Source organism: Ziziphus jujuba, chromosome 3, assembly GCF_031755915.1.
Source record: "Ziziphus jujuba cultivar Dongzao chromosome 3, ASM3175591v1".
NCBI lineage: Eukaryota > Viridiplantae > Streptophyta > Magnoliopsida > Rosales > Rhamnaceae > Ziziphus > Ziziphus jujuba.
The window spans coordinates 18,396,761-18,421,182 of record NC_083381.1 but is presented as its reverse complement, the minus strand read 5'-3'; the positions used below and the strand labels follow the sequence as shown (position 1 = coordinate 18,421,182).

General features: G+C 36.5%; 2 protein-coding genes across 4 annotated transcripts; both read right to left on the bottom strand.

Moving 5' to 3' along the window:
* Positions 1-16,766: 16,766 nt before the first annotated feature.
* Positions 16,767-21,134, bottom strand: LOC107422767 (beta-amyrin synthase 1). The gene is given in 17 exon segments (XM_060815733.1): positions 16,767-17,116; positions 17,331-17,414; positions 17,519-17,599; positions 17,765-17,942; positions 18,205-18,316; positions 18,319-18,347; positions 18,460-18,506; positions 18,639-18,695; positions 18,778-18,876; positions 19,035-19,157; positions 19,246-19,365; positions 19,469-19,582; positions 19,671-19,859; positions 19,971-20,137; positions 20,523-20,607; positions 20,700-20,897; positions 21,001-21,134. Coding segments are annotated over 17 exon segments (1,881 nt in total). The 5' UTR covers positions 21,082-21,134; the 3' UTR covers positions 16,767-16,999.
* Positions 21,135-21,304: 170 nt separating this feature from the next.
* LOC132803243 (beta-amyrin synthase-like) lies at positions 21,305-22,544 on the bottom strand. Of its 3 annotated transcripts, none has more exons than XM_060815737.1 (3): positions 22,392-22,544; positions 21,898-22,137; positions 21,305-21,572 (listed from the first exon to the last, which is right to left on the bottom strand). In XM_060815737.1, the coding sequence occupies exons 2-3, from the start codon at positions 22,096-22,098 to the stop codon at positions 21,321-21,323; spliced, it is 453 nt and encodes a 150-aa protein (XP_060671720.1). In that variant the 5' UTR covers positions 22,099-22,137; positions 22,392-22,544; the 3' UTR covers positions 21,305-21,320. The 3 variants fall into 3 exon arrangements, with proteins under 3 accessions (XP_060671720.1, XP_060671719.1, XP_060671721.1); XM_060815736.1 differs by having other exon boundaries at positions 21,898-22,184; positions 22,392-22,539; XM_060815738.1 differs by having other exon boundaries at positions 21,898-22,134; positions 22,392-22,531.
* Positions 22,545-24,422: the final 1,878 nt, after the last annotated feature.

The window sequence follows — 24,422 nt, the reverse complement described above, 5'->3', positions numbered from 1 at the left end:
TGCTCATGTGGTGGAATTTAATTATAATTGTGGAAAAATATTATTTTATATATATATATATATATACCCATCGGTGCTAAACGGAAATTTTGGGTTATTAAGAAATTTTTGATTTTATTATTGTGATTTAATTGTATTTATTACGCATGAGCAAGGTATTTTCATTAATTAATTGTATCTGGATTTTTTATATTATTTTTAAGGCATGATTGGTTTAAATATTTTAAGGAAAATATTTGTTTAAATTGGTTGTTTTAAATTTGATAATTATGCCTGTGGAATATTATTTGATGGATTTTGTGATACGAGAAAAATTATTCGTATATTGTTATCGATGGTTTTATACCGGAAATGCTAAAGGAAAATGTGGGATGGTGAATTTGAAAAATGGTATAATTCCCATGGTGATTTTTGAAAAATCGGTACGGTAATAAAAAAATTAATAATTGGTTTTACACGCACTCATACAGTATTGGTGTTCTGGCTATATATGTGGATTAGCGCGCAAGTTATTATGTCTCCGGTGAGTTGCCATTGGACCGAGGGCAGGCAAGTCTTATATATTGCGCATCAGTCGCCCCCCTTCGTGGTCGGGATGACGGTTTCAGTAGCGGCGCTGTCGGGACGCCGAAGCGCGGTATGCAAGTTTCTCTCTTAAACCTCCCCGCCAGTTGGTGCTCGGGACGCTGGGTATCGAAAGGCATCACTGGTATATGGTGTGCTGCGTCAAGTATAAATTTTCAGATAGAAATTTCAAACCCCAAAGTGTTCAAAAATTATTTATTATATTTTATTACATTTGGGTTATTTAATTATTATTTATTAAATTAATTGATCACTTGGTTTTCAGGAAATACGAATAACGAGTTTTGTGAAAATGTTTTAAAAAGGGAACATTTCCAACGGAGTGAATAGTGAGGGTCTTGAGAGAAATTATTACTTTCAATTGTTTATTATTATTTATTTATTTAATTGTTGGTATTAATTAAGTTCCTTTATTGGTTATATTATTAATATTAAAAGTGTTCAGTAGATAGGGTCACTCACTGAGATGATTAGCATCTCATATTTTTAAATTCCGTACCCTTAGGTGCAAGGGGTGGTAGACGTTCTTCCGGAGCGAACCTAATCTCCGTCGCTGTCTCAGTTCGAGAAGTTACCTTTGTCTTTATTTATTTCAATTGTAATATTTCTTTCATCATTGTTGTATTCTATGCTTAATAGTACTTCATGAAGCTCTGTATACTGTCTCGGACATTTATGTAATAATTATGCACTGGATTACTGTTATTCATTTGGAGTGCTGTAAATTTGTGGAATCAACTTGTAGTAATGTGGGAGGAATAAGGGGATGAATATAGAAGTGTGTTTTCAGTGCAGGAAATTTATGGTAAGTCCAACCTTTAGGGGAGGTTCTGCCGGATTTTCCATTGGAGGGTCCGGTAGGGTTTTCCTGGGATCAGGGCTTGTCTAGGGTTCCGGTGAGGAATTTTGGACGGGTCCTGACAGTTGGTGTCAAAGCATAGGTTCTTATAATCCTAAGGGACTGTGCATTGCTATACAGCCCATCCGTAAATTTCTCCCTTTTGTAATCGTGCTTAAGTGTCTTTATTTCTAAACTCTTGTTTGTTTCTTCAGAATTTGCTACGATGCGTAGGCGGGATGCACGTAGTACTCGGGAACGCTCGACTGAGAGTTCTAGGAGTCGATCGAGCATTAGACATCTTGTCTCTCAACTAACTCGAGCCTTAGGGAGTTCAAGCTCTAGTAATCATTCCGTGGACCAGGCTTGACGATTGGGAGCCATGAATTTCGATGGAAGCCAAGGCCCAGCTGCAGCCATGAATTGGCTATCCAACATGGAGAAAATCCTAGAAGAGGGGATGCAGTGTCCCGATGAAGATATGGTTAGGATCTCCAGTTTTATGTTAGAAGGAGACGCTTAGAAGTGGTGGAAAGTAGAAAAGACTCGTAGAAGGCATACACGGGATCAGTTTAAGGTTGCCTTCACCACCGAATATTGCCTTCCTACCTACCGTGAGGCCAGAAGGAGAGAGATCGAGGAGCTGCGACAGGGGAACATGACTGTTTCCGAGTACGAGAGAAAGTTTTGGGAACTATCCGAATTTTGTATGCACATGATTGCCGATGACCATACGAAGAAGGTGAGGTTCATAGATGGCTTGAACGAAAACATAGCCCTTACCCTTGCTGGATCAGTGCATCCTACCTATCAGTCCGCTAGGGATGCAGCGCTAGAGCTAGAGAGGCAGGTGGAGATGCACAAACCCTCGAGGCATAGATCATTTGAAGGTTCATATAGTGGGGCACCTAGTCAGGGAGCATCAAAGAAGAGCCATAGTTCAGGCTCATCTGGTAGTGGTGGACCAAGTCCACGAGGCAGATTTCAGCGGAGAGGCAGTTATCGTATACCTCAGACAGCTCGCCATTCAATCAGTGGGGATACAAGCTCGTACCAGCAGTCACACTTTGGTCCTACGCGGACTTGTCCAATTTGTAAGAGGAAGCATTCCGGACAGTGCCAGATGGATGGTATATGTTTTTAGTGTGGGCAGCCAGGCCACATAAGGAGGAAGTGCCCTTATGGTAGTGGCAGTATGTTAGGGGCAGGTCGGCGAGCACAGCATACTAGTGTATTTCAAGGTCAGAGTTCCCAGGAGAGTCAAGCAGCAGGAGGTTCTTCGGGATCGACCCAACCGTCTGCAGGATTGAGTCGAGATAGAGGAAGGAAGCCCTAGCAGATGGATCAAGGTCAAGTGTTTGCTATGACGCAACAGGAAGCCCGGGCCACACCTGACGTTGTTACAGGTACTTTGAATATTTTTGGTAATGATGCACTTATGCTTATAGACCTGGGAGCAACACATTCATTCATCTCAAAGGAATTTGTCACTCGGGTCGGTATGACCCCTACTCCTTTAGGATGTCTATTAGAAATAGTCACTCCTGCAGGAGAATCCTTGTGGCCTAGCCAGTTGATCGAGGAGTGTTTCTTCTGCATCGAAGATCAAGGGATGGAAGCGGACTTGATCCTGTTGGATCTATCCGGACTTGACGTAATCTTGGGCATGGATTGGTTAGCAAGGAACCATGCTTCCGTAGATTGTTATAGCAAAGAAGTTACATTTAGGAGGCCAGGTTTGCCTGAAGTGGTATTCCGTGGGGAAGTTGGGAGGCATTTGCCGAGATTAATATCTACCCTCACCACCAAGAAGCTACTGAATAAGGGTTGCCAAAGGTATTTAGCTCATGTGATAGATACCCGAGTAAGTGGGGTCAGATTGGAAGACATGCCCGTTGTGAGGGATTTTCCGAATGTGTTTCCTGAGGAGTTACCGGATTGCCTCCAGAGAGGGAAGTTGACTTTTCCATTGAATTTATTCCGGGTGCCGTGCCTATTCCTCTACCACCGTATCGAATGGCTCCAGCTGAGTTAAGGGAGCTAAAGGTCCAGTTGCAAGATTTAGTAGATAAGGGGTTTATTAGACCAAGCATATCGCCATGGGGAGCTCCAGTATTGTTTGTGAAGAAGAAGGATGGTAGTCTAAGACTGTGCATCGACTACCGAGAACTTAACAAGGTGACCATCCCTAATCGTTACCCGTTGCCAAGGATAGATGATCTATTTGATCAACTCTAAGGTGCCAAAGTATTTTTCAAGATTGACTTGAGATCTGGATATCATCAGTTAAGGATCTGAGAGTCGGATATTCCTAAGACTGCCTTTAGGACGAGGTACGGACATTATGAGTTCCTAGTGATGTCATTCGGACTTACCAATGGCCCAGCAGCTTTTATGGATTTGATGAACCGGGTGTTTCATCCGTACTTGGATCGTTTCATGATTGTATTTATAGATGACATCCTGATCTATTCTAGGAGCCAAGAGGAGCACGTGAGGCATTTGAAGAGAGTGCTCCAAACTCTAAGACAGCATCAACTTTATGCTAAATTCGACAAGTGCGAGTTTTGTTTAAATCAAATGGGTTTTCTCGGACACATCGTGTCAGCCGAAGGTATCTATGTGGACCCTGATAAGGTGAAGGCAGTGTTGAATTGGGAGCGCCCTACCACTGTGAGGGAAGTACGAAGTTTTCTTGGATTAGCGGGATACTACCATCGTTTTATAGAAGGATTTTCGAGAATTGCTGGACCGCTTCATAACTTAACCGGAAAGAAGGTTGAATTTAGCTGGACGGATAGGTGTGAGCAGAGTTTTCAGGAGTTGAAGCAAAGGTTAACATCCGCACCTGTCTTAACTTTACCTAATGGGAATGAGGGTTTTGAAGTCTATTATTATGCATCCCATTAAGGGTTGGGTTGCGTGCTAATGCAGAATCAAAGGGTGGTAGCGTATGCATCACGACAATTGAAGCAGCACGAACAAAATTACCTTATGCATGACTTAGAATTGGCGGCGGTAGTCTTTGCTCTAAAGAAGTGGAGATGCTACTTGTATGGGGCCACATGCCAAATTTATACCGACCACAAAAGCCTCAAGTACATTTTCACTCAAAAGGAATTAAATATGAAGCAAAGGAGATGGATGGAGTTATTGAAGGATTATGACTGTGTGATTGATTATCATCCGGGCAAGGCGAATGTAGTGGCACATGCTTTGAGTAGGAAGGCTATCGGATCTCTTGCTCACATTCAAGCCATCCAACTACCTCTCATGGTGGAGTTGAAGAAAATGGGGATGTTAATGCATATGCACCCTTCGGGAGTCCTTATGGCTAGTTTTCAGGTGCGACCGGTATTAGTGGATCGTATATTGGAGACTCAAATGGAAGACCCTAAATTGAGAACAATTAAGAGAAAGGTACAAGAAGGTCTTGATCCGGAGTTTTCCATGAGGAGGGATGGGGCCCTTGTGTATAAAGGACGACTTTGCGCTCCTGATATTCCAGAACTCAAGAAGGAGATCTTAGAAGAGGCGCATAGCTCGATATATTCGATGCATCCTGGGAGTACCAAAATGTACCGAACGCTTGTTAAGTATTATTGGTGGATTGACATGAAGAGAGAAATGGTAGATTTTGTATCAAAATGCCTAATTTGTCAACAAGTAAAGGCAAAAAGACAGAAGCCTTCAGGACTACTCCAATCCTTACCTATTCCCGTATGGAAGTGGGAGGAACTCAATATGGATTTTGTGTTCAAGCTTCATTCTACACCCAGGAGATATGATGGTGTTTGGGTGATCATTGATCGTCTTACCAAGTCGGCACACTTCTTACCGATGCGGGAGCATTTTTCACCCGAGAAATTAGCCCAGTTGTTCGTGCAACGTATTGTGAGTCTTCATGGAGTACCGCTATCCATCGTGTCCGATCGAGATCCACATTTTACTTCACGACTATGGCGGAAGTTGGGTGATGCATTAGGAGCAAAACTTAACTACAGCACCGCCTTTCACCTGCAATTTGATGGACAAGCTGAGCGCACAATTTAGACATTAGAAGACATGCTAAGGTCTTATGTTATGCAATTTCGCGGTAGCTGGGATGAACAATTGCCATTGATAGAATTTGTCTATAACAACAGTTATCAAGCGAGTATTGGGATGTCCCTGTATGAGGCCTTATATGGGAGGTAATGTCGGACACCTTTGTGCTGAAGTGAAGTAGGAGAACAGAGACTCCTTGTAATAAATAATACGGTTGGATCTGAGTATTTACGGATGACCTTGGACAAGGTGAAGATCATTAGGGATCGGTTGAAGGTTGCCCAAGATCGATAGAAGAGTTACGCCGATGTGCGTAAGAAGGATTTGGAATTTGAAATAGGAGATTGGATATTCCTAAAGTTATCTCCATGGAAAGGAGTAGTACGCTTTGGTCGACGAGGTAAGTTGAGTCCTCGTTATATTGGGCCTTACGAGATTACGAAGAGGATTGGCATTACCTGTGGCTTATAGATTAGCATTACCGGAAAAGCTAGCCCAAGTGCTCAATGTGTTTCATGTTTCGATGCTACGGAAATATATTACAGACTCATCACACGTACTCGAGACTCCTGACATAGAATTGAGTGAAGACCTTTCGTATGTAGAGCAACCAGTGCAGATTGTGGATCACGAGGAGCGGGTGCTACGTAACAAGACTATTCCTTTAGTTAAAGTTTTATGGCGGAATCATTTAATCGAGGAAGCAACGTGGGAGCCCGAAGCGCAGATGCGTGATCAGTATCCCTACCTGTTCCAATGATGTACAAAATTTCGAGGACGAAATTCTTATAAAGGGGAAAGATTGTAACACCCCGTCCCAAACCACATCGGAATTCTCGCACGTTGAACGAGGTTGACCATCGACCGAGTGGGTCTAAAGTTGACTTTTTCTTCCAGTTGAAATTTCTAGTTGACCATGGTACCTTGGCGAAGTACATGATGCCCCGAGTTCGTAGACTAGTAGCACGTCAAAAATGAAGCTACGGTTTGAAAGTTATGGGCAAAACAAGTCGAGATTCAAACTGTCCAAAAGGTGCCAGGAGTTGACTTTTTATAGTTGTAGAATTTTGTTTTGACTTTTATATGGTTGTAAAGTACTCGTCGATACGAGTTCATAGACTAGCGGCACGCTTAAATTGGACATCTGGTTAAAAAGTTATGGACATGTGAAGTTTTTCGAATACCGTAATATTTTATTATATCTGGCTTAAGTGCACAGTGATGCCACATGTCGACATCTGATAGGTACACTGGCTGAACAGTGTCACCCACAGTGGCTTTTATTTGTCAAAACGATGAGGGAGGAGAGAGAAAAAGAGAGAGGAGAGAGAGAGGGAGAGAGAAAATCGCTGGCCACCGGAGTTGCGAAATTTTCCAGCCGATTCTTGCCACACGCGCCGGCCAGACAGGAGCGCCTCTCCATTCCCGGCCAAACTCCAAAATTTCACGGCCAACCGACCAGCGACGGGCCCGGATCGAGGCTTTTTTGGGCAGCGGCGCGATTCCTTCAACCGCCGAGATCTCCACATTCCGGCCTCCATTCTTGTCACTGCCGATAACGTTGAGACCCTCTCCCTTCGATCTACAAAATCCCCCAAAATCTCAGCCACTAGCCACTGTACGCGCCGCCAGCGGCGACGGTTGCCTGTGACCGCGACGGCTCGCCGGAGGAATCCCTATTCCAGCTAGTACCAAGTCCCGTCTCCGGTCCCTCTGCACTAATTCCGACCCCCTGAATCCAAATCTGGTGTCCTTTTCCTCCAACTTGCGATGGTTTGAGAGAATCGAAGAGTTGAATCCTGAAAGCTTTCCGGCGAGATTTCGGCCACCTCAGGTCCGATCTCCGGGAAGTAAGACCGGATTCGTAATCCTCGTCACTCAAGCTTCGATTCGGTATATTACTCGTCAATTTTGGTTGTTGTTTGTGTTTGCTCCCCGGGTACCCATTTGGGTGTTACCCGATTAAAATATTAATATATTTGGTTTGGTGTATTGTGGATGTTTTAGGTGCACGTGTGGGTAGTGGAGTTGATCCTGCGGAGGATCTTGATTGATATACGTGCTTAAGGTGAGTGACCCACCTTGAAAACTATTTTGGGGTAATTAATTATATTTATGTTGTGTTAATTTGATATCTGGAATTATGCTCATGTGGTGGAATTTAATTATAATTGTGGAAAAATATTATTTTATATATATATATACACCCATCGGTGCTAAACGGAAATTTTGGGTTATTAAGAAATTTTTGATTTTATTATTGTGATTTAATTGTATTTATTACGCATGAGCAAGGTATTTTCATTAATTAATTGTATCTGGATTTTTAATATTATTTTTTGGGCATGATTGGTTTAAATATTTTAAGGAAAATATTTGTTGAAATGGGTGGTTTCAAATTTGATAATTATGCCCGTGGAATATTATTCGATGGACTTTGTGATACGAGAAAAATTATTCGTATATTGTTATCGATGGTTTTGTACTGGAAATGTTAAAGGAAAATGTAGGATGGTGAATTTGAAAAATGGTATAATTCCCACGGTGATTTTTGGAAAATCGGTACGGTAATAAAAAATTTAATAATTGGTTTTAGATGCACTCATACAGTATTGGTATTCTGGCTGTATATGTGGATTAGCGTGCAAATTATTATGTCTCCCGTGAGTTGCCATTGGACCGAAGGCAGGCAAGTCTTATATATTGCTCATCAGCTGCCCCCTTCCGTGGCCGGGATGACGGTTTCAGCAGCGGTGCTGTTGGGACGCCGAAGCGCGGTATGCAAGTTTCTCTCTTTAACCTCCCCGCCAGTCGATGCTAGGGATGCTGGGTATCGGAAGGCATCACTGGTATATGGTGTAGTGCGTCAAGTATAAATTTTCAGATAGAAATTTCAAACTCCAAAGTGTTTAAAAATTATTTATTATATTTTATTACATTTTATTTATATTTGGGTTATTTAATTATTATTTATTAAATTAATTGATCCCTTGGTTTTCGGCAAATACGAATCATGGGTTTTTTGAAAATGTTTTAGAAAGGGAACATTTCCAACGGAGTGAATAGTGAGGGTTTTGAGAGAAATTATTACTTTCAATTGTTTATTATTATTTATTTATTTAATTGTTGGTATTAATTAAGTTCCTTTATTGGTTATATTATTAATATTAAAAGTGTTCAGTAGATAGGGTCACTCACTGAGATGATTAGCATCTCATATTTTTAAATTCCATTCCCTTAGGTGCAAGGGGTGGTAGACGTTCTTTCGGAGCGAACCTAATCTCCGTCACTATCTTAGTTCAAGAATTTACCTTTGTCTTTATTTATTTCAATTGTAATATTTCTTTCATCCTTGTTGTATTCTATTCTTAATAGTAGTTCATGAAGCTCTGCATACTGTCTCGGACATTTATGTAATAATTATGAACTGGATTACTGTTATTCATTTGGAGTGTTGTAAATTTGTGGAATCAACTTGTAGTAATGTGTGAGGAGTAAGGGGATGAATATAGAAGTGTGTTTTCAGTGCAGGAAATTTGTGGTAAGTCTAACCCTTAGGGGAGGTTCTGCTGGATTTTCCATTGGAGGGTCCGGTAGGGTTTCCCTGGGATCCAGGCTTGTCTAGGGTTTTGGTGAGGAATTTTGGACGGGTCGTGACACCTGACACCACCCCCCACCCCGGTTCTCTTCTTTCTTCTTCCTCTCTCTCCTTCCTTCTCTCTTCATTCCTCTTTGTCCCCCGCCGACTAAGATTTTATTGTCACCATTAAAAGGCATGCACCGGCCTCCAGTGAAGCCCTGTACCGGGGTGATGTGCCCAAATTGGGCTAGTGAAGCCGGCGGCTGCAATTCATGTTTTCTGACGATTTGGCCACTGTCCAGCCAAATTGATACTCCTTCCCACTATTTTTTGACTTCCTTAGCTCAATTTTGTGGTCCATCCAGCTCGATTCCCCGTTGTTTGAGAGATATGAGAGATTGAACTTTGGTCAAAACTTTCCATCTATTTTTCGACCACTGCCGATCGAATTGAGCTCAACGGAGGTTGGTATTGTATTCCTTGTCTCTTTAGCTTTCTATTGATACCTCATTTATGAATTATGATGGAGTATTTTGAAATATGTCATTTCTGAATAAATTAATATAATAAATGTGAAAAATTGGAAAATAAAGCTAGATTATGTACATATGTTTATCTAGACACATATATGTGTATGTTTGTGAATATGCATATATATTTGTTTATAAATATGTATATGTAAGTGTAGGTGTGTACCAATGATATGTGTTAGATTAATGTGTGTATATATATATATATATATAATATGGATATATGAGTATGCATATATATATATATATATATTTTGCTAAAAGAGTATGCATATATATTTTGTTTATAAATATGGCACTCTTTAACTTGCTTATGGATTAATATTACCAAAGAGAAAATGAGTATGAGTCCTTTATAATGAGAAACAGACCCGAGAAATTTGTCAACCTTCACTTCCTTAATTTTTAGACATTGAGGGGGGAGACTTCAAACTTGCACTGTCACTAGAAAACAATGACTTTGCCACTTAATTGATTGTTCCCACAGAGACATCTGAACGTTTTCCTCTAAATATCTTTAAGTTGGTTGATGATTTTACTTTACGCCAATGCATGTAGACGATGTTGGAAAACTAATAAAAACAAAACAAAACCAAAAAAAAATTCTATTATTTGGTTTCTCCCAAATGTTTTATGCTAATTTATTCGAAAATCATTAAAACTCCTAAATTTTTTTAATTAATGACTCATTCTGATTTGGAGGTTTCTTTCTGGGGGCAATCCAAGTTCTTACAATTAATAACATCAGGTCCTTTTTTCGTTTATAAGTTTTAGGGGGGAAAAATGTTCACCATGGGACATTGAATTCCATGTGAATATAATCTATTAAAAAAATAAATAAATTAGATTAAATTTATGTTCGTTAAGTTCTTCTCTTTGTCAAATAGCATGTAGGTAATCATATTCTATATAGTTGGACGCTTCTGTTTATAATCATGTGTTGGCTATGCTAATCACTAGACCAAAATTTGAAACAGAGGAAGATGATAAGAACAGGGGAAGATGATAAGAACATTATCCGTCAACAATGCAAAGTGTTGTCGAAACAGAGGAAGAAATATAGACCAGAGAATGAAGGACTATGCATCAATCAATGGCTACTCTATGGAATCGACCAGGAAAAATTGAAAAGGAAAAAGGCAATCGTATCGATATGGAAAATACAGGATTTCCAATTCTAGCACAAAAGAAATGAGATGGATCAGGAACAACCCAGTTTATAAAAAAAAAAAAAAATTGCAGTTCTTGTTCATGGTGGCAAATCGAGCTTCTTATATTGTTTTTAGAATATAAGATGGAAGTTTTTTTGGTTTAGTGGATGTTTTGGGTTTAATTGAAAAAAAAAAAAATAGGTGGGACAAATGATATTTGGTGGTGGACAGCATAGAATACGTGTGTTAGCAAGAGGAGATGAAGTAGAAAGGTTAGTACAAAATAATGAGCTAATAGTGGAATAGGCACGCTTAGTAGAATAGGTTGTTAGTTAATTGGCTTGCTTCATTTACACACCAAGGGTACATATTTATACATAGACTAAGTCGGTTTTGTATGGTAAAGAACTAGAACGCCGACTTAAACCTGTGGTGAATATTCCTTAGTCCAGAAATACAAACATCCTAATTTACACCCACACGTTTTCATACTTTGATCCCAAGTAAGACGAGACTATTCTAGTAACTTTAGCTTCCTTCAAGTATTCCGATAACTCTAGGACCTAGTATTATTATTATTTTTTTTAAATTAATTTCTTTTACCTTCTTTAATCCAGATATTTGTAGAGATGTGCTGCATTTTTTATCATTAACTATAATAATTCTTAACAATTATGTAGATTTCTTTTGGGCAAGACCTCCTCTGCATATGTTGCAAAGTTGCTCCACGATTTGCTGCTTTTTTAATTAGAAGAAAATGGAACCAAATTCCGGTATTCAGCGAGAGCCCACAATGGAAAAATGCTCCTGTAAGTTGCATTGTGCAGCATGCAGTTACACATGAAAACTCCCATAATTTCCTGTCATTACCAGATCAAAAATCTATTACTCAAATTAATATAATTTAATTTATGCTAAGTTAGGTTGGCTCAGTTCCTTTTAGATTTAGAAATTTTTGTAATGATAATGATAATAATAATATATTTTATAAATTATAATTTAATCGATTTGCTACAAACCTATTGTGGGAAATCCTCATTTTCCAATTGGGAATTAATCAAAAGCTTTGCAGCTTGATGTAGAGTTGGGTCTCTATCGGCCTTAACACATGGGTTCTATTGGTTTTTGAGAGAAGGGATAAATTCTTTCCAGAACACTGAAAAAATTTGTTCGAAAGAGGGAGAGAGTCAATAAGGTACTAATAAAGGGAGGGATGTAGAACATAACACCAGCATTGTGAGCAGGCCAATGGTTGATTGCCCTCCTCATTATCCAATCAGCAGTTTTATAACTAATTTTTTTTATCACCGTCTTCAATCTTCTACTTTGTTTGAATTCTTTCTCTCTTAGAAGCTGACAGTTAACTGTACCATATTTTTTTTTTTTCTTGCTTGCCCAAAAGAACTTTAAAATTCATTATTCTCGATTTCGTAATCAATTTCATGCCTCAGCCAAAAAAAAAAAAAAAAAAAAAGGAGGAATTTTTTTTTATTTTTTACTGAAAAAGATTACACAAGAAGACAAACAATAAAACCATATTTTAGGTTGTTTTCAGCACCAGCCAACAGCCTCTTTGTCTTCTCATTTTATTGACTTATACCACTACAAAGTTCAAATTAAGCCAAATTTAGTTGACTATTTAGTTGACTTATTTATTTATTTGTTCCTTTCATAAAAAGAAATGAGCTAAAACATATATATATATATATATATATATATATATATATATATATGTATGTATGTATGTATGCATTTATATGAGGGACAGAAAAAACGTGTTTTTCCCCCCCTTTTTTATGGGTAAAGCATAAAAAATAAAAAAAAATAAAAAAACACTTTTTTCTCTTTTTAAGGACTCTCTGTTAAACACGTTAATGTTTCTGGTTAATATCTTTTTTCTTTTTGTTTTTTCTTTTTTAGAGATTATATATATATGATTATTATGATTGTCATTTATAATGGAAAAAGGATAAACTCATAAAAATAAATATCATTTCTAAATATTTTGAAATGGCTTTTAATTTAACGTTTTTTAAGCCTATATAGAAATGAAAAGTCTAACTATCATGTAAAATGTTTTATCAATATATATATACATATATATATATATTTATATATAAATATATAAATATATATATATCATATAAAACATAAGTCAATTATAAAACTTAGTAAAACTTTAGGGAAAAAAATTAAAATAAAAAATAAACATAAACGTTAAGGAGCAACTGGAAAATGAAAAGAATATTTGTTTTAAATATAACTACTTATGAGTTATTTCGGAACAATAAATTAAGTGTATTGTTTTGGAGCAACATAAACTAAGTGTTAACACTTACATACTTCTGCCCGATCTAGTTGTATTGTATCTGGCATTTTTGAGGATCCAGTTCATCCATATACAGGAAGAAAATGTTTGTCATTCAAAAAAAATAATAAATGTTTATGAGAATCTGGATGTACAAGTAAAACTTCTTTATAGTCATAATGTTGGAACTGAATTAATTCAATTATTATGAGGATATTATAACTTAATAAAGGTGTAGTTACAAAAATTATTGTTTTGATTTCATTATCCTTAATACAGGTAGTATAGAGATAAAATATACAATATTAATAATTAATTAATGGAACATGTCAAATCCAAAATATAAACGCATATAAAGTTTCAAAAAACTTACATGTATATCAATATAGTGTTGCAAATGTGACAAGACGTTTTGAAAGTCTAAAATTTTGCATCTTGTTTAATGTTTTTCTCCCAATGTGAATTCTATAAAACACTATGTATCAAATAACTTTAGATAAATATTTTATTTGATCTTAAATCTTTAATGTCATGTAGTATATAGTTTTTGCAATGTACATATAATTTTTATTATGTAGAGGTAAATTTGTCAAAACATAATCTAGAAAAATAAAAATTTATTACAATGTGGAGTCTATTGTTATCTATATCTAGCCCAAGTTGGGATCTAAATTTTTACCATTCAATGGAGATCTGTTTTATATAATGTATTACTATAGAGAATTTATTCTTATTAGTGTTTCTTGGATGACATTGAACTTCTTATGTTGTTCGACTAAAATCAAATTACATGTAATTCATGTAATATTTCATCCCAACTTGTAACACCCCGTCCCAAAGTACAACGGAAATTTTCCAACTTTGATTAAGGTTGACCGTTGACTATTGATTTTTACCGTTGACCGTTGACCAAGGGATCAAAAGTTGACTTTTTGACTCGGATGGAATTCTAGGTTGACTGAGATATCATTACGAAGTACACGTTGGCACAATTTCGTAGACGAGTAGTATGTCGAAAACAGAGCTACGGTTTGAAAGTTATGGGCAAAATAAGTCAAGATTCAAACTGTCCAAAAGGTGCTGGGAGTTGAATTTTTATGGTTGTAGAATTTTTTTTTTACTTTTGTATGGTTATAAAGTACTCATCGATATGAGTTCATAGACTAGCGGCACGCTTAAATTGGACATCTGGTTAAAACGTTATGGACATGTGAAGTTTTCCGAATATCGTAATATTTTAATATATCTGGCTTGAGTGAACAGTGATGCCATGTGTCGACATCCGAGAGGTCCACGTGGGTGAACAGTGTCACCCACGGTGGCTTTTATTTTGGCAAAACAGCGGGGGAGGAGAGAGAAAGAGAGAGAGGAGAGAGAAAGGGAGAGAGAAAACCACCGACCGCCGGAGTTGCAAACTTTTCCGGCCAAATCTTGCCACACGCGCCGGCCAAGTAGGAGCGCCTCTCCATTCTTGGCCAACCCCCAAAATTTCACGGCCAACTGACCAGCGACGAACCCGGATCGGGGCTTTTTCCGGCGGTAGCATCGATTTCTTCAACTGCCGAGATCTCCACATTCCGGCCTCCATTCTTGTCACCGCAGGTCCCGTTGAGACCCTCTCCCTTCAATCTACAAAACCACCAAAAATCTTGGCCACCAGCTACCGCACGCGCCGCAGGCGGTGATGATTGCCGGTGACCACGACGGCTCACCAAAGAAATCACTATTCCGGTGAGTACCCAATTGCAGTGCCCGTCCCTCCCCACTAATTCCGACCCCCTGAATCCAAATCCGGTGTCCTTTTCCTCCAATTTGCAATGGTTTGAGAGAATCGAAGAGTTGAATCCCGAAAGCTTTCCGACGAGATTCCGGCCACCTCGGGTCCGATTTCTGGGAAGTAAGACCAGATTCGTGATCCTCGTCACTCAAGCTTCGATTCGGTATATTACTCGTCAATTTTGGTTAACATTTGTGTTTAACCCCCCGGGTACCGGGTATTATTTATCCGAATAAAATATTAATTTATTTGAGTTGTGTAATATTGTTGTTCTAGGAGCACGTGTACGTTGTGGAATTGATCCCATGGAGGATCTTGGATTAATTGCGTGCTCGAGATGAGTGACCCACCTTCAAATTTATTTTGGGATGTTAAGATATATAAATTTTGTGTAAATTGGTTGTTTGAAAAATACGTTTGATGTGTTGAATATTTAGTAAGTTTATATTTGAAATTTTGATGGCACAGGTTGAATAAATTGAAATGTATATGTGCATTAAATTATATTTTGATTTTTGACAAATTATGGAAATTTGGATTTTATGGAAATTTGATATTTAAAGGAATTGTGATTTTAATATTAATTGATTTATTATGGAATTTATTTGTGAGTTTATTTTGATTTATAAAAAATGCATTTATATAAATTATGCATTGTGGAAATTATTTTATGGTATTGAGGATTTGTGGGATTAAATTATATATGAAATTAATGTGGTTTTAATATTATTTTTGGGCATGATTGGTTTAAATATTTCAAGGAAAATATTGGTTTAAATCGGTGGTTTTGTACCAGAAATGTTAAAGAAAAATGTGGGAGGTTGAGTTCGAAAAATAGTATAATTCCCACGGTAAATTTTGAAAAATTTGGTTATTTATTTTAGACGCACTCATACAGTATTGGTGTTCTGGCTGTATATGTGGATTAGCGCGCAAGTTATTATGTCTCCCGTGAGTTGCCATTGGACCGAGGGCAGGCAAGTTTGATATTGGCCATAGCCGCCCCCCTCCGTGATCAGGATAACGATTTCAGCAGCGGCGCTGTCGGGACGCCGAAGCGACCGTATGCAAGTTTTTCTCTTTAACCTCCCCACCAGTCGGTGCTCGAGACGTTGGGTATCGGAAGGCATCACTGGTATATGGTGTGGTGCATCAAATATAAATGTTCAGATAGAAATTTCAAACCCTAGAGCGTTCTAAAATTATTTATTATATTTTATTACATTTTATTTATATTTGGATCATTTAATTATTATTTATTAAATTAACGATTCCTTAATTTTTAGGCATACGAACAATCGGGTTTTGCAAAATTGTTTTAAAAGGGGAACATTTCCAACGGAGTGAATAGTGAGGGTTTTGAGAGAAAATATTACTTTCAAATGATTATTATTTATTTATTTATTTAATTGTTTGGTATTGAGTAAGTAAATCCCTTTTATTGTTATATTATTAATATTAAAAGTGTACAGTAGATAGGGTCACTCACTGAGATGATTAGCATCTCATATTTTTAAATTCTGTTTCCCTAGGTGCAGGTTGGGAGACGTTGATCGTCCGGGGCGAGCCCAACGTCTCAGTTCATGGCCGAAAGTCCAAGAAGCATTTCTTCCCTTTTTCCTCTTCATCTTGTATTGCTTCCTTATCTATCATTGTATTAATTCCACATTTATTTGTATAATGCTCTGTATACTGTATTGGATGCATTTTACTAAATACTGCATTAATTCTCTGTTATTCTTTTGGAGTGCTGCAAATTGTGGAATTATATTGTAGTTGGGAGGAATAAAGGGATGTCTATAGAAGTATGTTTTCAGTGCGGGAAATTTGTGGTAAATCTAACGCTTAGGGGAGGTTCTGCCTGATTTTCCATTGGAGGGTCCGGTAGAGTTTCCCTGGGATCAGAGCTTGTCCAGGGTTCCGGTGAGGAATTTTGGACGGGTCCTGACACAACTTATATATAATTAGATGAAAACTAGGCAATAAAAATTTTCTGACACTGCCTAGTAAAAACATTCTTCTATGTATTTATCACATCTGACTAGCCCTGGCGAAACTTAATTTAACTATGATATTTCATAAACATTTTTGTAGATGTAGTAATTAAGTATAAAATTTTCCAAGCTTTTGGGCAAGACCACCTTTGCACGTTCTACAAACCTGCTTCACGATTTGCTGTTCGTTTAATTAGAAGGACATGGAACCAAATTCCGATATTCAGCGAGGGCCCACAATGGAAAAATGTTCCTGTAAGCTGTATAATGCAGCATGCAGTTCCTCATGAAAACTCCCATAATTTCCTGCCATTGCCAAATCACAAATCTATTACTCAAATTAATATCATATAATTTTTACAAAAAGTAAGGTTGACTCGATTGCTAATGTCCCTCGCATCCATATTTATGAGGTTGACGGTTCAAAATACACCTCTCCTTTGTGTTTAGAAATAGTTGTAATAATAATAATAACAATAATATATTTTATAAATTATAATTTAATCATTTTGCTACAAACCTGTTGTGGGAAATCCCCATTTTCCAATTGGGAATTTATCAAAAGCTTTGCAGCTCGACGTACAGGAGTTGGGTCTCTATCAGCCTTATCACATTGCAAATTAAAATCAATCACAATGTTTGTATATATATATATATATATAAAATAAATTAAAAGTAGAAATTAACAATTAGTCAATTAATTAATACCTGTAGACCATGGATTAAACCCATCAATCCTAATGCAGTTTGCACCAAATTCGAGTGGTTTCCTTCAGATGGTGTATATACCTGCAAACCAGTATATTCCAACACACCAACATGTTTTAGTTAAGTTGATAAACGCAAGCTTTGAATAATGAAGTTATGTAAAATTATAATATCCGAGATTGACAATCAAATAATATTTCATTGGATTTAAAATACAAAATAAAAAAAAAAAAAAAAAGGAAAGACCTTGTTGGTGCATGATTTGTAGCTCTCAGCCCAACCACCATCCTCTCTCTGTGTACTAAGTAAAAACTCAACACCTCTGCGCACAGCCTCACAATTATAATAGTTCCTTCCAGCTGCCTCCAGCCCTTTGATTGCGAACCATGTCCCATACACAAAGCATATTCCCCAATTCCCATACCTACAAATCAAAATTAAATACTTAATTTCTTGGATGTTTTCTTTCTAACCACTTTAACAATTTTTATAAGCACTACCCTTAATATCATTAATATATATATATACAGATTTGCTTCAGGTACACACCTGTCCCCCATCATAATGGGGCATACCTCACATCAACATGTCACAAGATGAAAAAGTCAAGCGACATATTGTCTGATGTGAGGCATGTTATTTATGGTAAGGTCTGGTGTGTATTTTAGCAAAATTTTATAAAATACCATGAACCATCTGGCATTTGAATTTGTTCGAGGTATGTCACAGCCTTGGTGATAAACTCATCAATCTCTTTCTTCCTATGCACGGGGAATAACATCCTAAATAAAAGCAAGGCTGAATTGAAGAGGAAGTGCATTCTGCATACCTGATTTATATTACATCATAACTCTCAAAATCAGTTTACAAAAAGAATTAACAGTTCAAAACTGATTAATATATATTAAACCACAAGTTAATAGTAAGAATTAATTAATTACTCGTATTCAATCACAAGGTCCTCAAGGAATTCCACAGGATTCAGCCACTGGTGGAGAGGAAAATAATTTGTGGTTAATAAGTATATATATATATATATGGTTTATTTAAGTCGCTTGTGAAGGTGGACATAATTTAAGATTCTCTTATTATGTTTATATAATAGTGACATTTACTTTACCTCCAACCATCTTGGAGCTCCTGTTGGCTCCCAAGCTGATACACCACCATTTTTACCCTGATTTCAATCCATAAAACATCTTTTTAATCATTTACACGAAATATGTAATTGCAGACTTTATTATTTCTTCGTAAATTACCTGTAGCGTAAGTAAGACATTAACTGCATCGTATAAACACTCCGGTTCCATTGGCTCCCCCACAAGTTCCGGTGGCATGGTTTTGAGAATCAAGCAACACTGAAATATATGATGATGAATAATATTTCACATTTATGCTTTGTGGTGGCAATTAAGGAAGCATATATACTTATGTAGTTTTGATATGATGAGAGACTATCTATGAGAGGCTTATGGAATTGTGAATATGCATGCAGAAAAAAAACAAATAAGTATACTTTGAGAGCTTCTGCAGTACAATCAGAAACTTGCCAACCATGATCTCTATCAGAAAAAGTCCATGCTCCTTTAGAAGTGTGGCGAAAATGGGCTAAGTAGTCACCAGAAGGATCCACCCTCACCTTATCAAATATTGATATATTGACAATTAAGGAGAAAAATTCCACATCAAGTTATTAATGAAGAAATGTGTTGGATTTAATGAAAAACCTGTGACATCTTCAAAAACTCATGTGCTTTCCTCAGTACGGGTCCAATTTCATTACTGACATTGGCAGCAAGCAGAGCTTGAATTGAAAGACTAACACCCCATGTGTGACTCCCAAAGCTCTAGAAAAAATATTCCAAATCCCAATGAGTATATATTTTGCTTTTGATTTGAATGCATATGTTTTTCTTACAAATTAGTAATAGTAATAATAAAAATACTAACTTGCATGGTCAATCCATCTTCTGCAATCCATAAGTAATCAGCAACTCTTGGAATGTGCTTCTTAAAATATTCACCATTGGGATCATCCACCCAGCAAGCAAGCATCGTCAATGGCTGTCATATGGAGTAATAGAGAGACTTACTGAATGCATTGTGTACTAGAATATTAATCTCTCTTATCGAGTTAATATTTATTTATTACCTTTTCTACGCATCCAATAGTAATATACCGACTGTTCTCATCTTCATAATGGATATAGTCGATTGCTTTTCGGACAGCAGTCTCTCTTATCCTTTTGAAGAACCTGCTATTCAGAAGAGACTCGGCCACGTAGTAAAAACCATCCCACATCAAGCGTTGTAATCGACCATGGGGGTAGTAATTATCCTCCTGTAACAATTAACAAATACATACATTAATCAACCAAGAAAAGTCATTTAAAATGTATGCATAAAACATTCAAATTTTCGTAAATTTGCAAAATAATTAATTGTGTTTCACCTTTGCACAAAAATGGCGGACTCTAGGCCATTTGATTTGATTGTATGGTTGGTTGTAGATTTCTTCTCTAAGCTGTTGAATGAGTGGTGTGATGGGCCCAACGAACCTCTTTCCATAAAAATATGACATGGGCATGAACATCAAACGACAATAGCAGAACATTTTGGCTGCATATTCATATAAGTTACAAATTAAGTTACGTATAAAGTTTGAGTTTCTTAGCTGCAACATAATCATATAAGTTACAAATTAAGTTATGTATAGAGTTTGAGTTTACTATATTTATATATAAAGAAAGAGTCAAGCTTACATCAGGCTCCATATTTAAAACGTTATTTAAGAAAAGTGAATTTAGAGATATCAAAAAACTATAAATAAAATTTTAATTTTAACTTTTGAAACAATCCAATAGCTGAAAATGAAATCTCAAATGGTTTTGACATAAGGTCCACCTGATAGAAGACATATTATATATACATACATACATATATATATATATAATTGGTGGATTAATTATGACTGAGTATAGTAAAAGTAAAAGTTGAAGCTTACATGGATGCAAAGGGACCAGAGTTTGACGGAACCAAAACTCTGGTGGCATTGGGTTGCTTCCTTCCCAATCATACACACCCAGAATCTGCAATTAATTATATGTGCAACAAGTTTTATGTAATTATTGTTCTGTAATTGAGATATTAATCATGAAATGAATATTCATATTATTCATACAGCCATCCAAGTCTTTCCCCAAGATCCAGAGTACATGGCGCCACCACGATCAAGAATCCACTTTCTGGCTCTGCTACACGCATTGTTCAGGCCGCCATCCGGACCTTCTCCGAGTATCCTCATGGCCAGATAGTTGAGAACCGTACACATCATCATACTTGGCCCTTCAATGTGCAATCCCCACCCACCATCTTCATTCTGCAATTTATAATTAATTGATACTTTTCCTCTTTTGGCAAAAGTAATTAATTTTCCGACCGATAATATTTAATTTTTTCCTAATATTAATTAATTAAATTACCTGATGGCAGTACATATACCACAGCATTTCCCTTCGATGATGTTCATTGAATACGGTATGAAGTGTCCCGGTAATATACATACAAAACACTTGAATTTTTCTTTTTTTTTTTTTTTTGGTTAGGAAATTAAAAAATATATATATATTTTACTTGATGAGACTTTGGAGTAATTTAAAATATCCAGCAAGAAACAATACGACGAAAATTTTTCAACTTGCTTTTTGAAACACTGTTTCCCTTCTTTCACAAACCAGTGGACCCTCTCAGACGTGTGGGTCCCATATGGGTCCTACTGGTTTATGAGACAATGGAGCAGTGCTTAGAAGAAAACTGAAAATTTGGTCGAAAGAGAGAGAGTGAGAGAGAGAGTTAGAAGTGTACTGACAAAGGGAGGGACGAAGAACATAACACCAGCATTCTGAGCAGGGCCGTGGGGACTTTGCAAGGCACACCAGAAGTTGATAGCCCTTCTCATTGTTGCATCAGCAGTTTTATAACTAATTTTCTTATCCCCATCATCTCCAACCTTCTCTTGAGGAATGCTTTGCTTGAATTTCTTCTCTCTCAGAAACTGACAATTATACATCATAATTAACAATTTTTTTTGCCCAAAAAGAAATTTTTAGAATTAATTAATCTTAATCTCCTAATTAATATCATTAACCTTATCAAACCTTTACGTTGAAATTAAGAGCAATTCCAAATAATATTTTTAAGAAGAGAGCTGGTAATCAACCCCACTACATATAGTTGGCGTGTGCATGCTCACCTTAAGGTAAGCTTTTTCTTCCTATTACTAGTAATACAATAATCTAGTACTAGAAATAAGAAGGAAAAAAGTAAAAGTACACTACCGCAAAATTATAACTTAATATATTATATATAATTATTTATACCTGAAAGCGCCAGAGAAGATCGCTACAGGGCTTGAGGTTGAATCGGTTTTGGTAGAAATGGTGGCGAGCCTTTTCAACCTCATCTCTCTCTTCTGGGCTTCCTGCATCTGGATCATACTCCCATATCTGCCTCCCCAGGAAATTGTTTGTGCTGAACAAGTATGGATCCTCTGCTCCCCCCCCAAACTTAATTTTCCACATTTTTTTTTTTATCTCTATATGATCAACAGCGGCTTTCTGCTGTTGGGTAATATGCAAAGGCAGTCTTTTAGTGAATCTACCTAGGCCTTCATGGTCCAAAATATATTTGTTAAGAAATATATATAAAAGTTTAATTATATGCTATTCTGCATATACCTTCCTTCAAATAAAAATGTACTAACATATATGTATATAAAATAAATGAAGGGTCATATATACAAATATATTATTTACACCGGTAATAAAAGATTAATTAGATCTGAGGAGTATTAGTACTTATAGTTAAATATTACCTCCAAATGTGATTGAGAAAGGATCTCATCATTCTCAGGTGCACAGACAGTGAATGAAAAAAGTGAAAATGAGTCTGAATTTTTATATATTTAAGACCGTACCCCTTCAACCATCCTCTATGCACGAAGAAATGGTTGTCATATTCGATTCACTTCCTGCGCTATATATAGACCCAGCTAGTGGACTCTATTCACTGCGTTTGATTTTTATTAATTATTTCATAATTTTGTCCTATTATAGATAGCCAAATCTCTATTATAAAGTTTGCTTTTTTGTGTAACAATTCTTTACTACTTTTGGCCCCCAAAAAAAAAAAAAAAATCCAACTGTTCACTTATAGCTAGAAACTATGTCCACCAAATTCTATCAATAGCTTATGACAAAAAAATGCATTTGGATCCCCCAATATTTGGCCTACAGACACTTTAACACCACGACTTTAGAAATTCATAACAAAGCTACCCCGGAGATAACTGTCATATGAATAAATAACACTGACTAATTTGACCAATGAAATACCATTTTTACCTTTATGCATTGATTTCAAAATGTAAATTTACTAATTTACCCTTTATGACCATGATGATTACTAATAAATAATTTCCTTTTGAGTCCATTAATTAAAAGATGGCCATAACTTTAATGCATTTGGTGTTTAGGTTTCAACCCAAGGTTTATTCCAGTTCTATCACCAAAAGCCAAAAACTCAGGTATATTAAATACGATATTATCAGTATTCACAGTTAAATACGTTGTTAGATGTAATGATAGTGATTGGGGTGGAGACATAGATAATCATAAAAGCACAAGTGGCTTTGTGTTTTATTTGGGAGATACGGCTTTTACATGGATGTCAAAGAAACAGCAAATTGTTACTCTTTCAACATGTGAAGCGGAGTATTTAGCTGCCACCTCATGTGTTTGTCATGCAATTTGGCTTTGAAACTTGTTAAGAAAGTTGGATTGTCCACAAGAAGAACCAACCAAGATATATGAGGATAATAAATCAACAATTGCCTTGTCCAAGAATCCTGTTTTTCATGATCGCAATAAACATATCGATACACGTTATCATTATATTAGAGAGTGCATTGTCAAAGAAGATGTACAGCTAGAGTATGTGAAGTCTCAAGATCAAGTAGCTGATATTTTTACTAAGCCTCTCAAGCATGAAGACTTTGTTAAATTAAGAAGTCTCATAGGAATAACTAATCAAGTTTAAGGGGGAGTGCTGAAATATAAACTTAATTTTTTATTTTTATTTTTTTTTTACTATTTTGTGGGCCTTGATTACTTAGGGTCTAAGTTTTTTTAGAATTCAAGTTTTAGAAACTCCTTTTATGGTAATTTTATGATGTTTTATGTAGGTAGGGTTAATTATTAGTATAAATATTGTTATATTTTTTTTTCTTGTGTGTGCTGAAAGCCAAAAACAGCTGAGAACCATTGAATAAACTAGTAGCAATTTTTTTTTCCTTTCTTCTGGTGTTTGTATTCTGTTTTGCTGCTCTGTTTTTATTTTTTGCTTCTGGTTTTTGTTTTTCATCCAGCAAAATACGGTACTTTCTAGCTTAATTTTGCAGAGAATATGGTTTTTGCTTCTCTTTATAAGAAAAAACTGAGTATTATAGCATATTACCAAAGAAACTGAGTATTCGAGCAGAGGAGAGGTATTGTTTTTCGAGGGAAGTAAAGTGAAGACTCGACAGTGCGTTTTGAGAGGAAGTTTCTATCAGAAAGAATTCACGTGAACCAAGGCAATATGATCTAAAAAACTAAAATTCAATTTCACCATTTTTGACCGTTTATTCTAACAGAAGAAGACTAACTGTCTGGGGGTAGATGATGATTTATGAACGTCGTGGTGTTGGTATGTATTTATGACAAATCTCAGTAGTAGTCAATGAAATTGGGCAGCATGGAAATTATATGGAAATCTATCCATAAAAACAACAAACAACGTACGAAATTAAATGAAATTATTAATGTTGATAAAGACCTCACGATCTGTCATACAATTATAGCGTACG

What these genes read in the sequence shown, in the direction of transcription:
- LOC132803243 (XM_060815737.1), bottom strand. Translation starts at nt 22,098, where the DNA reads ATGTGGAAAATTAAGTTTGGGGGGGGAGCAGAGGATCCATACTTGTTC. An exon ending in ATCTTCTCTGGCGCTTTCAG is followed by an intron (nt 21,573 to 21,897) that starts GTATAAATAATT and finishes TATAATTGTCAG; the next exon opens with TTTCTGAGAGAGAAGAAATT.